General features: G+C 36.3%; 1 protein-coding gene across 13 annotated transcripts in view; it reads right to left on the bottom strand.

Moving 5' to 3' along the window:
• Positions 1-19283, bottom strand: part of RyR (Ryanodine receptor) — a 178209-nt gene that overhangs the window by 148681 nt on the left and 10245 nt on the right. For all 13 annotated transcript variants that reach the window (XM_089255391.1, XM_089255395.1, XM_089255398.1 and 10 more), the window contains exons 2-14: positions 16461-16565; positions 13461-13559; positions 7144-7221; positions 6851-6926; positions 6485-6597; positions 6237-6342; positions 6054-6147; positions 5752-5826; positions 5442-5598; positions 3762-3884; positions 1393-1440; positions 1100-1221; positions 223-347 (exon numbers count right to left, since the gene is read on the bottom strand). In XM_089255391.1, coding sequence (XP_089111517.1) covers positions 223-347; positions 1100-1221; positions 1393-1440; positions 3762-3884; positions 5442-5598; positions 5752-5826; positions 6054-6147; positions 6237-6342; positions 6485-6597; positions 6851-6926; positions 7144-7221; positions 13461-13559; positions 16461-16565 — 1321 coding nt within the window. The remainder of the gene's footprint in view (positions 1-222; positions 348-1099; positions 1222-1392; positions 1441-3761; positions 3885-5441; positions 5599-5751; positions 5827-6053; positions 6148-6236; positions 6343-6484; positions 6598-6850; positions 6927-7143; positions 7222-13460; positions 13560-16460; positions 16566-19283) is intronic.

The following is a 19283-nucleotide window of genomic DNA, read 5'->3' as shown; positions in this document are numbered from 1 at the left end:
GAATTCTTTTCGCACTATTTCATTGTGAAATTTCTTCTTGTGAGCTTCCTACCATGGTTTAAAACAGTGAAATTGAAAAAAGTTCATTTTACTAATGAACTAGTCCTTGCTTTCTTTATACTTGGTTTATAATAGATTAATTATTTTCATCAACAGCATACAATAGATCATTTTAAAAAAAGGCAATTAAAAGGAAAGTAGGTTGAATCAAAAATTGAGTACCTATATCTTCTTCTGGTTGCTCAAAATAAGCAATAAGATCTTCTAAACAATGTATAACTTCTTCAAGGTCAGCTGCAGTAAAACGAGAATTTCCATTTTGCTCATTTTGTAGCGAGTCCAGCCCACTATAAAAAGAATTTTACTTTAGTAAATGAAATAACCATAAACTGATGAATTACAAACCAGAGAAAAGAGTTTCTTGCATGGCTTGTTGAAGCATTTTAATACTTCAAATTAGTGGTCTTAAAATCAGCTCATATATCCAATATTTAAATCTTTTCATATCAAGGTATTTGTTTTTACATATCAAACTGAAATATGAGTGACAACATAAGCTACTACTGCAACCAAACTGCACATGCACCTGTAAAGCTCTCTGAGGAATTTTAAACAAACTGGAGGATGCTGAAATATGTGTGTATGCTATGTCTGTCCCTAATGTATTTGGGAGTATCTCAGGCACACGTTATTTTCTTGGTGTACTCTCTGGAGAGAAGCTTTTGAAAGAGAACAGCCACTCGCATTCACAGTTTGAAGTTTGAAACTATAGAAAACCTACTTCAGCAGACAGCAACAACATAAACTTCAGCTATACTTTATTACTCCATGAATTTTTTCTTACCAATTTTTGAAAGTATTCATGAATGAACAATTAATTTGGGATTCCCATACCTCTGTGGTTCTCAAACTTTTGCCACCCACGGCTCATGTCTCAATTCATGGTTCATCTGCAGCTCCCCAAAATAGTTTAGTAAATATTTTCCACTCATAAAAGAACCACTTGAAAGCATAAATAACCACACAAATCAATATCTTAAGCTTGCCATGTTGCCCCTGACAAAGGTTGGTGATGCACACTTTGAGAAACATTCCATACCTGATAAATCTGTTGAAAAGGGCACTGCATTTTCTGATGACTCGTGCAGTTCGAGATTCTTCTTCTTGAGATCTACTGAATTCCAACCCATCGTCCATTTTTCCTTCCTCAGACATGATAGCCTGAAAAAGGAATCACCAACAAACTGAACAAACTAATTTTTGAGCAGCTGTAATACAATAACTTCATAAGAATAAATATAATAAAAGAATAGCTAGGGTTCCCCAATTTAAGGCATATTTTTATTCAAAAAATTCAACCTATGACAAAGAAAAAAAAATTGGCAAACTTACTTGCTTTTCTTCTACTTTTCCGACACCTCTTTTCTTTGTTTCATAAGTCTGAAAAATAAAAAATTATCCTATAATCAGTAAGACAATAATGTACATTCACATGAACCACATGAATTTTTCTCTGGCACAAAAATATGAAATTGAAGAGCAAAGAAAGACAAAATTAAACAGCCCATGCAATTAAAAAAGTTCACAATCAATCCCATATTATTAATATAAAAGAATTATAACACAGGGCAACACATAATTTGGTGCCAGGGATTTCTTAACTGGTTTTATGTGAATTTCATGTGCTGAAAACAAATATGACGTTAGTTTTTGCCTATCAGCTCTTGTTTGCGAGATATGACAGAATCATTATTTACATTAACACCTCAAATTAGGTGTGCAGTATAGGCGTTGATAAAAAACATTTCTTTACAAAATTTTGTAAAATATTTTAATTAATTTAAAAAAGCATACCAATACTCCTGTAAATCTAAAATAGCTTGATTTAGAATTAGAAAGGAGAAGAATAAAATAAGAAAAAATAAAAAGTTAATCTGTTCTATTGCAAAAGCTTCTTTTTTATTTGAAAATCTTGAGTGGACTTTGATTACACAGTCTGTTAGCAGATTCCAACAGCAATCTGCCACCTGCCCTAGTACTGGTCTTCCATTGTCTTTATGTCCTGGTGAAATCATTCACCAGAACACTAGTACCGCCAAGATTCTCAGGGAAACAACTGTGCAAGTAATGAACGAATGAGATTCTCCCGTTTTCACTCGTAATCTGTAAAATGATGACCGTTTGTGAGCTTTTAATTTGAGAACCACCAAAAATTTCAGCTTTAAGTTTTTGTACTTATTCCACACATTTTTTGTCATATATATATGCAAAGCAAGAGCTATCCTGATCAAGATCTTTCATAAACTGCTTCATTAACTCTAGTTTAACATAGACGAGGCAAGGTGATTCTGTCTCATTCAACTGAAGGTTCAAGAAAGGCATTCCTTTCTACAACAACCATGTTCTTTCTCGTAGACTATTCTTTTCTTATCCAGTAGTATAGTTTGGCTCTGCTATTTCATAGGCACAAGAAGCAAGGACATTTTGTTTAGCCTCCTTACTTGACCAAGGAGAAACCAACAGACATCAAAGTGGTTCGTGGTTTCCCTGCAAATTGGTTCCCTTCCATTGGAATACCAAGTTTTAGACTCCTTCTCTTCCCAATAGTTCACTATCTTAGGTATTCTGTAAAAGATGTGTGTAGTTCAAACTTCATCTTGGTCACCAAGCCTAACACCAAAGTACTCAAGGTAAGTTCTTTCAACAAAATCAGGAATGGCTTTCCTGAAAGGAAATGATGAACCTCTCTGCTAATTGTGCAAAGTACAAATGACTGGATACCAAACGAAGATAATTGGAAAGAAAAATCACATTCCTCTGTAGGGAATCAAATCACCAATCTTGCACTTTCCGGGCACGTGTTCTACCATTAAACTGCAGAGGACAGACATTTTCTTTCCTAAGAACTCTGTGTTGCTTTGGGCTGAATTGGACTGCACAATAGACAGTCTCCTGACTCAGCAGCAGCTCATAACAAAATTAGCCTCAAGATGGTGACAGAGAATGAAATGATGAACCTCTCTGCTATTTGTGCAAAGTACAAATGACTGGATACCAAGCAAAGATAATTGGAAATAAAAGTCACATTCCTCTGTGGGGAATCAAGCGCGAGGTTGGTGGTTCGATTTCCCACAGAGGAATGTGACTTTTATTTCCAATTATTCTTCACTTGGTATCCAGTCATTTGTACTTTGCATGGCTTTCCTGTTCTATTTTTAGGGTGTACTCACCACATATGTAGCAAAATAAATCAGGATGATTAACACAACTTCTTCAACTGGATATCATTCTTTCTTTCCATGAACCTTCAAAACAAAGAACCACTTTCGGCACAACTCATTTGGTAGTAAATTGCCCATGGCGATAAACTGGACTCATGCACGGTTTGAAAGAAAACAAAGAACTTCATAAGTTCTGTTAGATGTAAATACTAGGTTATGCCAACAAATATGGCTTCATACAATCAGCTTATAGCAGTACAAAGAACAAGGAAGTGAAAAAGCAGGAACCAATCCATGTGAAAAACTCAACCACTATTCAATGTATAGTAAAATATTAAAATCAATATATAGCAATTGTAAAGTTGAATATTTTATAATTTAGCTGTGCTGAATCTCAAAAAGTAGAGCTGATAGAGAAAAATGGTTTTCATATTTGAAACCAGCATACCAAATATGGTGAAAACCAGTTTAAAAAATTCCACGCTTTAATCAAAAATTTTTTTTTTGTAGAGCTATGTAAGCAAAGCAAGCAATGCTAACCTTATACGACAACCAAAGTCCAGTTTCTTGATGTTGTAGGAATACAGTAGTGTCACCATATTTAATGAGTGGAGAACCAAGAACCTCTTCTTCTTTCTCATCTAAAACAATTTTTTTGTCATCCTGTTATCAAATAAAAAAATCATATAAGCAAAAAGGTTTCAGATATTTAAATTTAAAAAAATCTAAAAAAATTTAAAAAAAAAAGGTAAAAGAATTGAAAAGTTTGATATTTGAAGCACGTGAGAAGGAATTTTCAGAGAAAAATTTATTGATAAACATTAATTTTTAGATCAAAACAATAACATCAAAATAATTACGAATAAAAAAAACTTGGTCATCAAAAATTGGTCTACATATTATGAAAATAGTGTGTTACTGGCAAAAGTGTAAAATTTGGCATCCAATAGAATGTCTTACTGGTTTGGGCTAAACTAATTTCTATAGTTATTATAGTATATCAAATGGTATAAATGCTCAATCAAATGATGTAAATATATCAAATACTATTTGTATGAACACGGATGCTCAATCTTTAGTCGAGTGCAGCCAATTTCATTGGTTTGTAAACGTGTCGTGGGTCACTCAAGTGATCTCAAACAGTGCTGCAGGTCACTTAAGCAGTCTGTAAATGTGCTGCAGATTTCTTGAGGGATCTGCAGCTGTGCTACGGGTCACTTCAGTGATTTGAAACTACACCATGGGTCACTTAAGTGATCTTGAAATGTGCCGCAGGCAAATCAAATGATGTGGAACTGCGTCGCGGGTCATTTTAGTGATCTGAAAATGTGTCACAGACCTCTTAAATGCTCAAGAACTGTGCAGCAGGCCACTAGGTTGACCTATAAATATGCTGTTGGTCACTCAAGTGGTCTGAAAATCTGGAAATATACCACGGGGCAATCAAGTGATGTAGAATTGCACCACAGGTAATTTCAGTGATCTAGAAATTTGTCGCTTGGTTGATTTTACAAAGTTATGTTTGTAGCTGTTGGCCACATCAGATAACTTTGAGGGCCACATTTAGTCTGCGGGCCATGGGATGAGAGCACATGCATTATTTATAACATGTATATCACATATTGTGTTTGATCAACTAGCAAATTCTCGTATTTTATACCTTGCCTGAAACCATCAGACATTCTATAGAATGTGTAGGTGTTCTTTAAAATGACAAATATCATACTTTGCCATGTTACATAAATGTATATATTAAGAAGAAAATGTGTTTTTATGAAATTGCAACTCTTTATTACTCCAATGTTCATAAAAATCCAAAACAGTTTCATTTCGGTTTTGTTAATGTCTAAAAACCATTTTTTAATAGAATCAAGTTTTTATACTCAGAGGGCTCAGAAGCCAATCAGTGTAAGTCAATAAACATTAAAAATGAGATAAACAGATTTTTTATTCCATGGTCTCAGTATAAGTGGTGCTATCTGCCATTCCAATATAAGGATAGCAACTTGAATGCTTTAGCATTCAAGTTGATTAAAAGTTTTTCATTTCATTGATTAAAAGTTTAATCAATGAAGAGGCACTTACAATACAAAAGTCATTTTCAGAAAACTGACTTTTGATCTGATAGGCTTCTGAGCCCTCCACCTGTGTCTTACACTCACAGGTTATATTTTCTTGTCATTCATTTTTTAGAACATTTGGCTATAGTTTCTAGTTTACCTTAGTTTGTCTTAGTCCAAATGCAGTAGCTGCTACAGGAGCTTGATTCCTGTTTACTAGATAGACTTCTTTGTTTTCATTGTAAGCTAAATACCTGCCAGTGGTAATGTGTCTTACTCGCAAAGGATAACCCCAGTTGATAAAACCACCAGCCCACCTGTAAAGTGAAATTTTAGATTAGGAAAAAAAAAAGTTAATAGTTTTTGTAAAATCACTTCAAAACAATAATAAGCATTGCTGAATATATATGCAGATGAGATTCAAATTTTTTTAAAGATACGGGTGCACACAAAACACACAATATGCTCACTTAGTCCTTATGAGCTCCAACCTCCACAAAGATCGAGCTTGGTTGAGGACAGCTCCACCTTCATATACAACCATGCTGTAGCATGTTATGAAAGGACAATGAATGGATTTGAAAAAAAAAATGAAGTTCAGAATTAAACACTCATTGTTATTAAATACTCTACAATTTAAACCATGATTTTTTAAGAATTCTATGAAGCACTAGGTAAAGTAATCAAGCTTATCAAAATATTTAGCTATCACATATGTTTAAATAATAGAAACATTGTGAATTTTCCAAAAATTATATAACAGACAGCTTACTTTTGTCCCGGTGCATCAGACCATGTTGGGGGTATTGTAAGACATTCATCACCACCGTGAAAAAACCGTAGAACCTCACCACCAAATACGTAACCTATGAAGAACAATAACATTAATATGATGAAGAATTAGGAAATGTTATGTGATTAAATTGCTTCTTCATATATAGAAGCAACATCTTACCAACTGATTTGACTCGACTGGAACCAGTGCCAAAAGGAGCAACAGACCAATGAGTCAGGTGAAAACTAGCATTGACTATAGTCTCCGTTCCTTCTCTAGCCGTATGCTGTTAGAATGAAAAAATTATGACCATGAAATTATGAGTTAGATTTGTAATCATCCAATGATTATACATTCAGCATATTTTTGTAAAATCATGAATTATTGTGAATAAATAATCTGTTCCACAAATCAAAACAACCACTCACCAGGTATCTCTCTGTTGCAACACTAACAAGGATCAAATCATCACCAACTCTCACTTTTTCACCCTCAGATCTCTGTTTTGATGCTGGATGAATGGTCCACCAGCATGCTTCTCCTGTGAAAGCAAGTGAGCAAACACAAATAACAGGCATAAAGTTATTAGAGTACACAGCACAAAATTGTAAATATACCCTCTTAAATGTCACATTTTTCATCAAGGAAATGACCACATTCAGATTATTTTTATTTTACAATCATAGAGGTCACAAATGAATCATAGGGTGGAACCATAACTATCTGTGTGTATTTTACTTTGACAATTTTTGAAAATGTATTTTTCTTTCCAAATAATAAGAAAAAGCATTTACCTTGACTATGCTCTTGTAAACCAACATCAAAAGCTAACTTGTCATTGGAAGAACTTGTGGAAAGGCAAGCAAGGTACTACAGATAAAAAAATGTAAATATTTTATTGTGACAAAATCTACAGAAAACATGCCATGTTCAAACAGTCATGAGTCATGAAGTCATTTATATCACTTATTTCAAAAATATTTTTAGCTGACAAAAACAAAACTACAGTTCATGCAGAAAATAACAAGTATAACAAGTCACTTTAAAATTAATTTCACGTGAAGAAGCATGCAATGAATGTATTTACCATATTGCTATTCTGATGTCTTAATAACACTGCATGGCCATACAGAAGAGTCCTGTGACCTGACTGAGTGCTTTTACCCTGAAATAGTTTTAAAAAATTACATCTAACAATTTAAAAAATACGCTAAAGACTTTGCGTTAATAAGCATTAAAATTAAACAAAGTACTTCTCTGAAATAAGCATGAAATTTCAATAGTTTCACAGTGTATAAGTATCAAAGAAGAATGTTGCATTGCTTTTCATCATTTCAAAAAGTTAATTCAAAATTTTTCTCTCATAAATAGCTTTTTTTTATACTCTATTATTTAAGACAAATGTGGTTGAAGGGACAAGACTCATAATAAATAAAACAACAGCACAGATAAAGTCCTTGGCTCCTTGATGATCCATATCTCCTCTAAAAAAATGCTAATTGAAAAACACTTTCCTAGACTAAAATTTAATTTTAGTGCTCCTACAGGGCGTATAAGTCACACCAATGAAGATAAGAATGTGGTAACCACATGGATCCATATTTCTCGAGACATTATCATATTTTTCATAATTTCTGTTATCCCGACTTTTTCACAAAAATATCTTATTTTCCAACAAAGCTTGCTCGAATATTATTTTTTACTGAAATGAAGGATTAAAATTACTTTTCCAACTTACAAAATCATACCAATTGTGTAAAGTAAAAGTACAGTAATTATACATCATTTACATAATTTTAATATAATTATGACTATAAGCATGAATATTCATTTCATATAAATTTGGGTCATGTCAAGCCTTTTTTTTCTTTATAGAATTTATTGCAAGCCGTAGTGATGCATAATCTGCAGTAGCACTTTGCCAACAGCGATTTTCGGTGAATTTAGCAACAATTGGCAACTTTGCTTACCTTTGGCATTTAAGAAAATAGGCAATTTCCTGAATTTTTTTTAGAAAACATGTTCAGCGGAAGCAGACCTTACACTGGTGGGACTAACTTTTAGATAACCATCGTTTTAACATTCCCTCACCAGTTAACAGCAGACAGTGCATGAGGGTGCGAAGGGGTATCCCTTAAATCACAATTTTTTTTCAAAACCCAAAGCATTAAAAAAAAACAACGTCATCTAAACACATCTTCTAAATTTGGAATATTAATACCGTAATTTTGGAATAAAATATGTACGCTAATATCCTCAATTATGCGAACTCATTACCTTGGATTTGGTGCCCTCGGAAAGTGACTACGCGCGTTTCCGCTCGGGATGCATGACCTGAAACTGAGCAGCCGCGGTTCAAGCAGAGCCGTCTTAAGAGCATCATGGGCCCCTGGACCAAGTGGTGTTTCTGAGGCCCTACCAGGTAAATTCTAAAAAATTTCAGCCTAATCTTATTTTTGTGGGGCCCCTCTTCCCTTGAGGCCCCCGGACCGTGCCCGGGTGTTAAGACGACACTGGTTCAACCTGTCCCTGTAGAGAGTTTCTGCTTTAAAAGTTTACTACAAGGCGATCAAGATCTGAGATTCGAAGGGATTTTCCCCCAGGCCCAATATAATATTGCATAACTTTAAAACCACAAACCCTTTCATGTAGAAATACCTTAGAGGAGAAATAAAGAAACTTATATTTCTCCTCGATGAGAAATACCGTACAATATTTAATTTTTTATGAAATGCATTATATATACACTATCTATCAATAAGAATTTGGACACCTATGCAAATGACGATACCTGCGGTCCTGAGATACGTCACACCCTCCGCCGGTATATATCGTGTAGGAAACAACATCGGCATTAGTCGCATGCAAGATGCCGCGCAGTTCGGAGCTCTCTGATTTCGAGAAAGGTATAATTATCGGGTATCACAAAAATGACAGATCCTTAAGGGACATATCTAGCGAGCTGAAGTACCCAAAATCGACAGTGGCCTATGTGATTAAGAAGTGGAAGGTGAGCTGTGATTGTCGGAATTTGTCCCGAGTCGGCAGACCAACGAAACTGGGAGATAGAGACCGACGGGTGCTGTCCAGAGAAATTCGGAAAAACAGCACCCAACCGATGGCCCTCATCCGCGAGGAGTTTCATCAGGCATCCGGGAGTATTGTTTCAATGAATACCATCCGTAAGGAAGCACATCTGATTGGTTTTCATGGTCGTGCTGCTGCCCATAAAAGCCTTTGATCACAAAGTCCAACCGCGTTGCTCGGTTAATGTGGTGCAAAGCACATCGAAATTGGACCGTAGATCAGTGGAAACGGGTTCTTTGGAGCGACGAATCAAGGTTCACCCTCTACCGTTCGGATGGCAGGGTCTGGGTCTGGCGTCTGCCAGAATGCATTGTGCCAACAGTCAAGTTCGGCGGAGGTGGAATTATGGTCTGGGGGTGTTTCTCCTGGTATGGACTGGGACCCTTGGTCCCCATTCATGGTAAGCTCAACGCCGATGCCTACTGCACTATTTTGGATGACAATGTGCTTCCTACGTTGTGGCAGTTTTACGGGGCGGACCCCTGTTACTTCCAGGACGACAATGCCAGCCGTCATACTGCGAGGTTAACCAAGGCTTGGTATGGTGCCAATGGGGTTCATCAAATGGACTGGCCTGTCCAGAGCCCAGACCTGAACCCTATCGAGAACCTCTGGGACGAGTTGGATCGCCGGATTAAGGGGTGCCCTACCCGTCCAAAATCGGTGAAGGAACTGACATGTCTTCTCCAAGCCGAGTGGAAGAAAATACCACTAGCCGTCACACAAGGACTTGTGGAAAGTATGCCCCGGAGGGTTCACGCTGTAATTGCCTCTCGTGGAGGCTCTACCAACTATTGATTTTGAATAAAGAGTTTTTCTTTTCTATCACAGGTGTCCAAATACTTATTGGTAGATAGTGTATATATATAATTCACAATAGATTCTGCTGTAAAAGATTTGAATGAAATTTAAAATTTTCCGCTGACTGCAGTTTTTTGATGACGGTATAAGTAGGCCCGTAGCCAGAAATTTCGTTCGGAGGGACCAAAGTGATGGAACAATAGATTTGACCATCTTTCCCCTTTTTTCAGTCATTTTCCCACGCTTCGGGGGCAGGGAGGCACGAAACCCCCCAAGTCCTTCCCCCTCTCCCTACGGCCTTAGGTATAAGCACATTTTAGCAGTTTTAGCAACAGTTATTGTATGGAAGAAGCACCGGTCTGGAAAAAATGCCGCTTCGCACGCACGTGAGCGCCGCACACAAAAAATATTTTCCTAAAAATATAAAATTGGCCGTTTTGGTCACAAATGTTTCTTTCTGCGTGAAAGTCCTTCACACTTTCAAAGTTGCATGTGGATAGCAGCAGGGCCGTCTCAAGACCGTCATGGGGTCCTCGGGCCAAGTGATTTTTGAGAGGCCCTACCTGTCAAATTCTCGAACATTTCAACCAGATCTCATTTTGTGGGGGCCCTTCGTCGCTTGAGGCCCCTATGCGTTAAGATGCGCACTGGATAGCAGAGGAGATATCTTGAACGTAGTATCAACGTAGAGGAAAGAAATGAACATAAACGACGTGTTTACCGAAGCTCGACATGCCTCAAAATTAGACTTCCGAACACAAAGCGGGGTGGTGCTTCCAGAAATTACGGTTGTGATTTTTTTGGCCCCACATGTGTACTGCAGTACGAGTCCCGTCTTTGGCGAGTCACTGATCAGGTTTTTCACAGGCCCAGCAATAGTGAATTAATGTTGCAGAAAAAAGAAAAGTCCCAAGCCTCCTGGCTGAAGCCGTGTCATCCCTACTCTTGCAGGGGTTGTTATCTAGGGGTCCTTGAAGGGATTTCAGGGAGCCTGTAAGTTTGGATAAAAAAAACATTATTTTTATATTGCTATACACTGAATATTATTTATCACCCGTGGACCGTGGTCTGTGGGAACAAAAACGGTTAAGAACTCTCTATTTTAGAGCTATTAAGAAGCTTAAGAAGCTATCAGGGTGGCATATCTTTCATAGGCATGACCCCCACAAGGGTGGGGTTGACAGAGAGGTAGTGACAGGGCCCGCGACGATTTCTATCGTTTTTCGTTTTCTCACACTGTAAATTCACTATGGAGGGTCCGCCGAAGGTCCCAGACTAGGGCCCAGCTGCCTGATGAGGGAACCATGGCCATAGGTATACCAAATTCAGGTCATGTTCAAACATGCTGAAATGAATCAGTCATTCATATTGATGACAGTATAGCTCCAGTAAAAAATTAAAATTGTACTTGAAATATAAATTTTTGTTGTTGATGATATTTTCACGATTTGTTCTTAATTTTATGAGGTGGCTAGATTGTTATACATTCCAGATTACCTGAGAATATACTGCTTTCATTTAAGCAAAAGTTAGGTGCTCTTCTGACAACGCGCTCATAACAGAGATCGTTATTTTTCCCCTCACTCATTCAACAAAATGATGTCACATTTGCATCCTTCTTCATTCAAATAATTTCAGCAGCTTCTTTTCGCGAGGCGAAAGAATCGAGGTTTTCGAATGTTTTCTTGTTCCGAGTCTACGTGGCAGTTGAATCGGAGCCAAGGATTCTTTTGTTTTCAACCCGTGACCTCCTCAAAAGTCGGCTTTTTCAAGCAGATGGGAGTATGTATAAACATAGCGGTATCCAAGTGTATACTACGGCCATCGTCGTATCAGAATTTGCTGAACGCGCAATTCAGCAATACTATCGAGTTCTGGGAGGAAAAAAGAATTAGGAACAAAAGCACCCGGTAGAATTGTTACTAGACTCTTTCGCCTGGAAGCACGCGAGCAGCGGTTTTGCTAACTCGAAGCGGCGAAAATTCTCTCTTCCGATTCTTTCAATTTGCCGAAACGTTTACCGAATTTCGGTCGCATTCACCGGTGGCATCTTCAGTTATTTTGCGTTCACTTCTCGTGAACTTGATTGTAATAGTCTGACCTTCCCGATGCACTCCTTAAGTAAGGGATTTTTCTCGTCAACACCGATATCCGGAACGTTTTTTTTCTTTTCTAACCCTTCTACCCTTCTGAACGAATGATTTAGGAAGGCGCCTTCTTTGCCTTGAAAAAATTTCATAAAAATTGTCTAATTCTTTTTTTTAATACGTTTAATATTACGTTATTATATACGTTAAGTAATAAATTACGATAGCAAGTATTAAATTTTTGTTCATCATTTGTTTTTAGTACTGCATATCTATAAATATTAGAAATTCCTCAACTTATACATCTACGTTTATCCCGAAAGTATGGTTATATACGTGAAGGAAAATGTTTATATCTGCTATAAAACGAAATTTTTAATGTAAATTTTCATCCAATACATTCTGTAACCAGTGTTGTTAAAGAGTAATTTCCCTCCTCTCCAAAATTTTAAGGGATAGTTTTGTAAAAAGTGGAGCATTGTTTTTATGAAAAAATCAGAAATCTCTATTAAAAAATTTGTGGGAGCATCCCCCCAACGAAATGGGGAGGAGTAAATTTCAATTTTGTTGCGTATTAGCGAACACTACCCGTAACCATGAGAACGATATTTTATAATCCCCGCCCCTCCCCCGCTGAAACATGCGTAAATTTTAAAAGGGAATAACACCTAGGTGTAATCAAATAGGAGAAATAAAGCTTGCCACTTCGCTAGAGAATAGTCCCGGCGCATTTAGATATTTCTAGCTAGGGGTACGAACATAGTACACGCTGGTTTCCGATTCTGCGAGTCGGCGCCATTACGATTTGTTTAAAAACCAGTGCTTGTTCCACACAAGCAAATGTTTTTATATAAATTTCTATTTAAATTCTAACAACTATATTTTCCAAATGCAAAAAAGGAAACATCCCCTTTGAATAAAATTTTTTTTCAACACTGAAAATTGAAAACTTCTATATTGTTATTGAAATCTGGGGCGGTTGGAAAGAATGTCTAAGCGGGCCGCATCTATCCCGCGGGCCGTAATTTGCTTATCACTAGCTTAAGACATCTGTCCTACGCGATTTTGATTTTCAAACTGATTCCAGCGGTATAAACGTGTTAAAAACTAACATACGCTCGCATAACGTTTCGCTAACCTGGATTCCATGCGGTTGCTTCGAAAATCGCTCTCATCGACCATTATTAATACTAAAACTTGGTGTTACACGAGGAAATACCGTTACTTAGTATTTCCAGCGGAATCTTCATATGCTGGCCGTCTCTCAATTTTCGCATGTGCTACATGTCCCACCCACGATCGATGATTGCCTACTACCTCCGCTTTGAATTAATTAAAAGTCTCGCGCTGAATAAAGATTACGCGTAATTATAACCAAAGATAAATGGGACGTAAATAGAGGTTCATGTGTGTGTGTGTGTGCACTTACCGATTCTGAAGACATGGCTGTCACCATCTCTTGCAGAGCTCTGACTGACAAAGCTTGCTCGATAACGAACACGCACGATGACATTTCGGGTGGAGTGTTCTGCAAACCAGACAACATTCATGAGCACACCGAAAAAAAATAATACCATTGATACATACGAATATAATTAAAGACATGTATTTAATATTTTTTAATGCAGTCTTAATGTCGACCTAAGGAATCTTATTTTCATCACTTGAAATCTCGTAAATTAAATTCTGATGTGATACAGAGGTTCATTGAGAGACATAGAATAGCTTATTAAGTATAATAGCTTATTTATTATTAGCAAGAAATCTGATTAGCTGTTTGATCTCTTTGTCCCACCACGGTCACCTTGTGCAAAGGCGGCTAATGAGATAGTTAAAAGTCGATTCCCAAGTGTTGTGATTCCATGTCAATAGCAAGGATTCAGACCCATAGAACCAGAGGCGAAAACCATTCAGCTGCGGCAATATGAATTGCAATTCCGTTTTTAAAAATATGAAATGAAAAAGACTAATTATTCGTACTTTATCGTCAAAATCAGCGTAAAAAAATAAAAAAATAATAAAATAAAAATTCTCAATTAAAAATAGTAGTAGACATACAGAAAAATTAACTAATCCGCTTAAGAATCTAGAACTCAAAAGTTGCTATGAACTGGCAGTTTTGGAAAGTCACGAATCATCGTGGCAGTTTTGGAAAAACGTTGAACCCTTGTTATTTCCAACTTTCATTCGCTCTACCAGATTAGCCCCTTTAATAACAAAATTTGTAGCGAAGTTTTTATTTAGATCCCATTAAAAAAACTGGAACCCGTAGGAAAAAGACAAATGGCTTCGATCGTTGTTTTGTTAACCATTTTTTTTCAGACAATGGTCTCTTGACGATCCTCATTGTTCAAATTTTCGATTGGCTTTTCTTCCTGCTTGTCGAAGGATGCACGAATCGTTTTGAAAACAAGAAAACCATTCACGAACTTGTGATTTATTCAAAATGAACTTTACTTTCTACTTTAAGGCGTTTCATTCTTTAATTCTTGTTGTCTCAAGTATACGGTCTGAAGCATAGTTTTTCGAAATGAAAAACTAAAATTCCACGAACATTCTTTGTTGACTGAAACATCTCAAAAATCACAGGATGCTGTGACTAAGAGTGCAGACAAAGGAGAGCACCAAGGACGAATCGATAATAGATCGACTGTATATAAATTAACGTCACTTGGTATAGTAGAATGGAAAACAGAAAGCTAAAAATGCTCCCAGCAACTCATTCGTAACTACTACACATCGTGTGCAAAGTTGCTCTTCGTTTATTTTTGGGTATCCAAACATAATTCCAACATAATCGTGATCATGTCAACCTCGATTTAACGGAGAAAACTAATATTATCGTCCGATTTGTTAACCCCTTAAATGCTCAAATTTCTTTTTCAAACTGATAATATTTTTTCCTAGTTAATAAAAACGTATTGAAAGTCGGAAAAATCATTTAAAAAATCTATTTCGAATTGTACTGCTTATACAAGACCTTACTGAAAAAGTGTAAAGATTCAAAAATTGCACGTAAAATAAATGCATTGAAGTAGTATTATTTCCCAAATATATAACTACCCTTTTTGCAACTCAAACTATAGTAAGAAAAAAAATTAGGGTTGCAAACTTTAAGGTGAAAGAAATATGCAAACAAAACATTTTAAGAAATTAGTGAAATCTCAACCACACATGCTCTACAACAAAGAATTGTTGTCGTTAATTGCCACACCTACCATCAAATTCAAACTATAAAATAGAAAGCGTATGACGCCACCTACCTTATGTGCAAAGACAATTCTGAATGTTTATCTTCAAACTGGCTGCAGTAATAACCGTTTAAAGAACTTTTTGCACATACGCAAAGCTATGAATTTAAGGGTTAAATCTCGGAGTTCGACTTATGCATATTTTTCATTTTTATATTTCATTTTCTTTCAATATTTATCAATTCATTCTTATTATTTTTCACTCTTTCTCAACCACCATGGCAAACCAAAATGTCACGGTACACAGATTGTAAACAGCTCCATAGCTCTCCAACCTTTTATCTACCACATTATGAAATAAGGAATAATTATCATGTAAATTTTTGGTGGGTCATTTCAGTTCTAATTAAAGCCTAAAAACAAAAAAATATATATATATTTTTCAAAAAATACGATTTAATTAACCAGGTACGTGAAAGTTTCGTCAGCGCTATATGTTCACAATAAAAATACCAACTCAAATATGTTGAATACATGATAATGAACACAAAAAAGCCATAATTTGCTTCATACATTTGTTAGGAAACATTCTGTAAAAGCAGTACTTTACTGCATCATACACAAGTGTAACGTAGTAAACAATTTTACAGGAGGGCAATACATCAAACTAAATGTTGTTAATCAACATATTTTAAAAAGTAGTTGTCCCGCATTCGGTGCTGTCATCTGATAATCGCAAAGTGGTTATACAGCCTTTATACTTCAAAATACTAACACCCAACAACGTATGTAAGGGATGTTGCGGAAGTTAAAAAGTTGGTGGTATTTGAAGTACTGAACTCTTGAACAGTAGAACACAGATCTTTAAACTTCACAGGCATATTCAGAAGGGGGGGGGGAATAAGGGACTCGCCCACCCTAAGATGATTAAAATGTAAAATATTTTGGCAAAAAATTATATATACACATATATTAAATTTTAAAATATTTTTCGAAGGTTAGTAATTCAAAAATTATCTCTTAGAGATTACTTGTGCCACAGGTAAATCCTGCGTACGCCCTTGTTAGGCTCCAACTAATACGAATGGTTCACAAATTTTGATTCCTTGTTGAAAACTGTCACTGGAAGGTGGTCGCATTAGATTTCATAATTTTATAGTCGATCAAAGGAGCCTCAAATTTAACTCTCGAAATGCTTAGTGTGTGTGTGCCCTATAGAATAAAGAATTTGTAATTACCTTGTCGGCGATATTTTCGAGGAAGCAGTGTCTGTTGCCGAAACCTTCTGCAGCCAAGCATACTCTCTCCCCAGTCGCTGTACACTGCAGACATACCATATCATCCTGGAGGAAAAAGAAGTGAATACATATATGTTTGATAAAAACTAATGGAAAAAAATATGAAAAATAAGTTCTATTTGGTTGTTTTCAGTTCTATGGGTTCTATTTTTTTGTATTCGCACGAATTTATTCCGAATTACGCCGCATAGTGGATAATAGAGGAATAACTGCTCATTTTATTTCATTTAAGCGAAAAAACTAACTTATGAAGTCCATCGAAGTGTATAATTTCCGATATTCATCAGGATTGAAACTGAAACTGCAAATGTGTAGGTTGAGGGAGAAAAAAAATTCAGAATTTGCATCTCTTGCCCAACTTTCTTCTTGGCGATAAAAATTATCGATGCAATTGCTAAATTTTTATGGCCGGCCATTTCACGAAGACGATGGACTTCACGAACGCAACCGAAGTTTACGATAGGCCTGACGTTTTGGAGTACGTTCGCCAATTCACGCATGGACGTTATAAGGATGGTCGATGGTGTGGTGCGGATGGGAAGAACTTTAAATATCTGTTGTAACATGGTCAAAACTTTCCTTTTTCCATTATTTAATGATCGCTTATAGAATTAAAATGTCATATATGGATTTCATTCTAAAAAACCTCTAATTATAAATTTGATGAATGGTGCTCATGCATATAAGATGAAATCCAATCAAGTTATTCAGATGAAGTGATTAAAAAAAGTAAGTTGGCTTTATTTTCCGGAATGATAAGCGATTATAAGTTGCACATCGCAATCTGCATTCCTTGACCTGACCACTTCTGTATCTGTAGCATTCTGCATAGTGTCTAAAATCACATATTACATAGGTTTACGCAGAGGGAGGAGGGGGCTCCTGGGACTCGTTTCCTTCCCCCCACCCCTCGGAAGCAAACCAACTAGGAAAAAAAGTAACATTTCGGTGAAACAATTGAAATATCGAAAGAAAATAACATTTATATGCAATATAAACCAATTTCTGTGAATTTAAATGCTTTTTGATGGGTGATAACTTAAAATTTCTTGAGAAAATTTTCGTGCTCCCCCCCCCCCCCCAAAAGCCGATCTTGCGCACGCCCCTGACAGGTGCCTTGTAAAAGTGGCTAATTTTTGTATGCCCGATCTTCTTATAAAGTTCGTAGGAAACCCCCCCCCCCCGTTTTTAAAGCAGCGCATATCATTTCTAAAAACAACGATTACCATTACATCTTTTTTTTATAATACGACACATGTACTTATAAAACACGCATCCATTATCGATCATCATTTATCAAATATTTCATTTCTAGTTGAGGGATTTTAAGAATAAATTCCTTTAACACTGAGTATATATACTTCCGTATAAGAGCCCGTCAAATAATAATAATAATTATGGTGAAGCTTTTCTCCATCCCAAACAGTCTGACTGGGACGTCAAGGTTTTAAACAAAATGTTTTTAACGTCAATTTTTTGGCTTGATGACAGAGATTATGCAAAAGATTTTTTTTTTCATTCATTTTTTTATACCCAAATTCTTTTCTCTTTGAATAAATGTTACTTTCCTCATAATTTTTGTTACAGCAAGGCACACGCGGGCTAGTTTTAGTTTTAGAGCTCACTCTCAACCAATTCAAAACAACTTTTATATCGCTCTCCGAGGGTGTGCGCAGAGGCGGGGGCTGTCAAGTCAATCAAAAAATGTTTTTGAATATTTTCTTTAAAAAAATTAAATATCGAAATGAAATACTTTTTATGCTTTTTTAATCAATTTCTATCAATTTAAAAGGTTGGTAATTCAAAATGTTCCTGGAAGAAATTTCTTTCCCCCATCCCAAAGGTCGATCCTGCTTACACCCCTTGGTGTGCGGTAAATGTGGTGGCCATATGCTCGTGTGGTCATCTGAGAGCCATCCTTCTTCTAAAAAGTAGAAGTAGTACCTATGGCCAAAAAAAAAAAATTCTTATAAGAAGAGAATGATCAAGTGTTTCAAATTCATGAAATCTCGGGCCATCTTTTGGTCACTAACAGCTTTACGTACATTCTTTTGGCAACAAATTTGGACGATAAGCATTTGAAGTATCGGTGATAAACTCAAAAACTAGTTTCTTTGTTGTCATATTAGAAATAGAAGGGGGGAAAAGATATTTCTCTTTCATGATCAACCACATCCTTCGCCCTCCCCAATGTGTTCTTTTTCTCTCTCATTTGTATATACAGTATATAGTAGAAAGATACATTGCATGCGAGGGGCGATTTCTAAACAGAATTATAGAAAGATATAAAAAAAAAAACCATTCCCGTTCATAGGGTTACAATGAAGCTTCGCGGTGGTGAGAAAAGAGGTAAAGAAAACAGGGGAGATATTATGCATTTCTTCCATTCGCGTTGGGCTAAGATATCTCGTTCTTGACCGTTAAGAGGCTACTTGAATATGTTACTACCTGCGCTACCGCACCCGCTCATTTCCTAATCTTCATTGTATATTAAGGACGTTTTGAAGTTTTTATAAATAGGAAGTGAAACAATTTTGAAAAAAAAATCGGCATCGTGCTCCACCTTCTGACAATTTGTATAGAAAAAAAGTGAAAAATAATGAGCTTGATTGTGGAGGACTGTTAGTCTTCTTCAAGTGGGTCTTCGAACACTATCGATGAGCTTACAGTTCTAACCCCAAACTAAAATAAGAAAATTTCGCACATTTTAGCTGCTAGAATCTTGTAATCAACCCAGGGGCGGAACTATGGGAGGGGGGTTAT

This window comes from Pholcus phalangioides, unplaced genomic scaffold (assembly GCF_987345545.1).
Source record: "Pholcus phalangioides strain wild (caught in Gottingen) unplaced genomic scaffold, Ppha-v1.0 ptg000042l_1, whole genome shotgun sequence".
Classification (NCBI taxonomy): Eukaryota; Metazoa; Arthropoda; class Arachnida; order Araneae; family Pholcidae; genus Pholcus; species Pholcus phalangioides.
The sequence above is the reverse complement of the archived record's forward strand: the minus strand, read 5'-3'. Positions and strand labels throughout refer to the sequence as shown.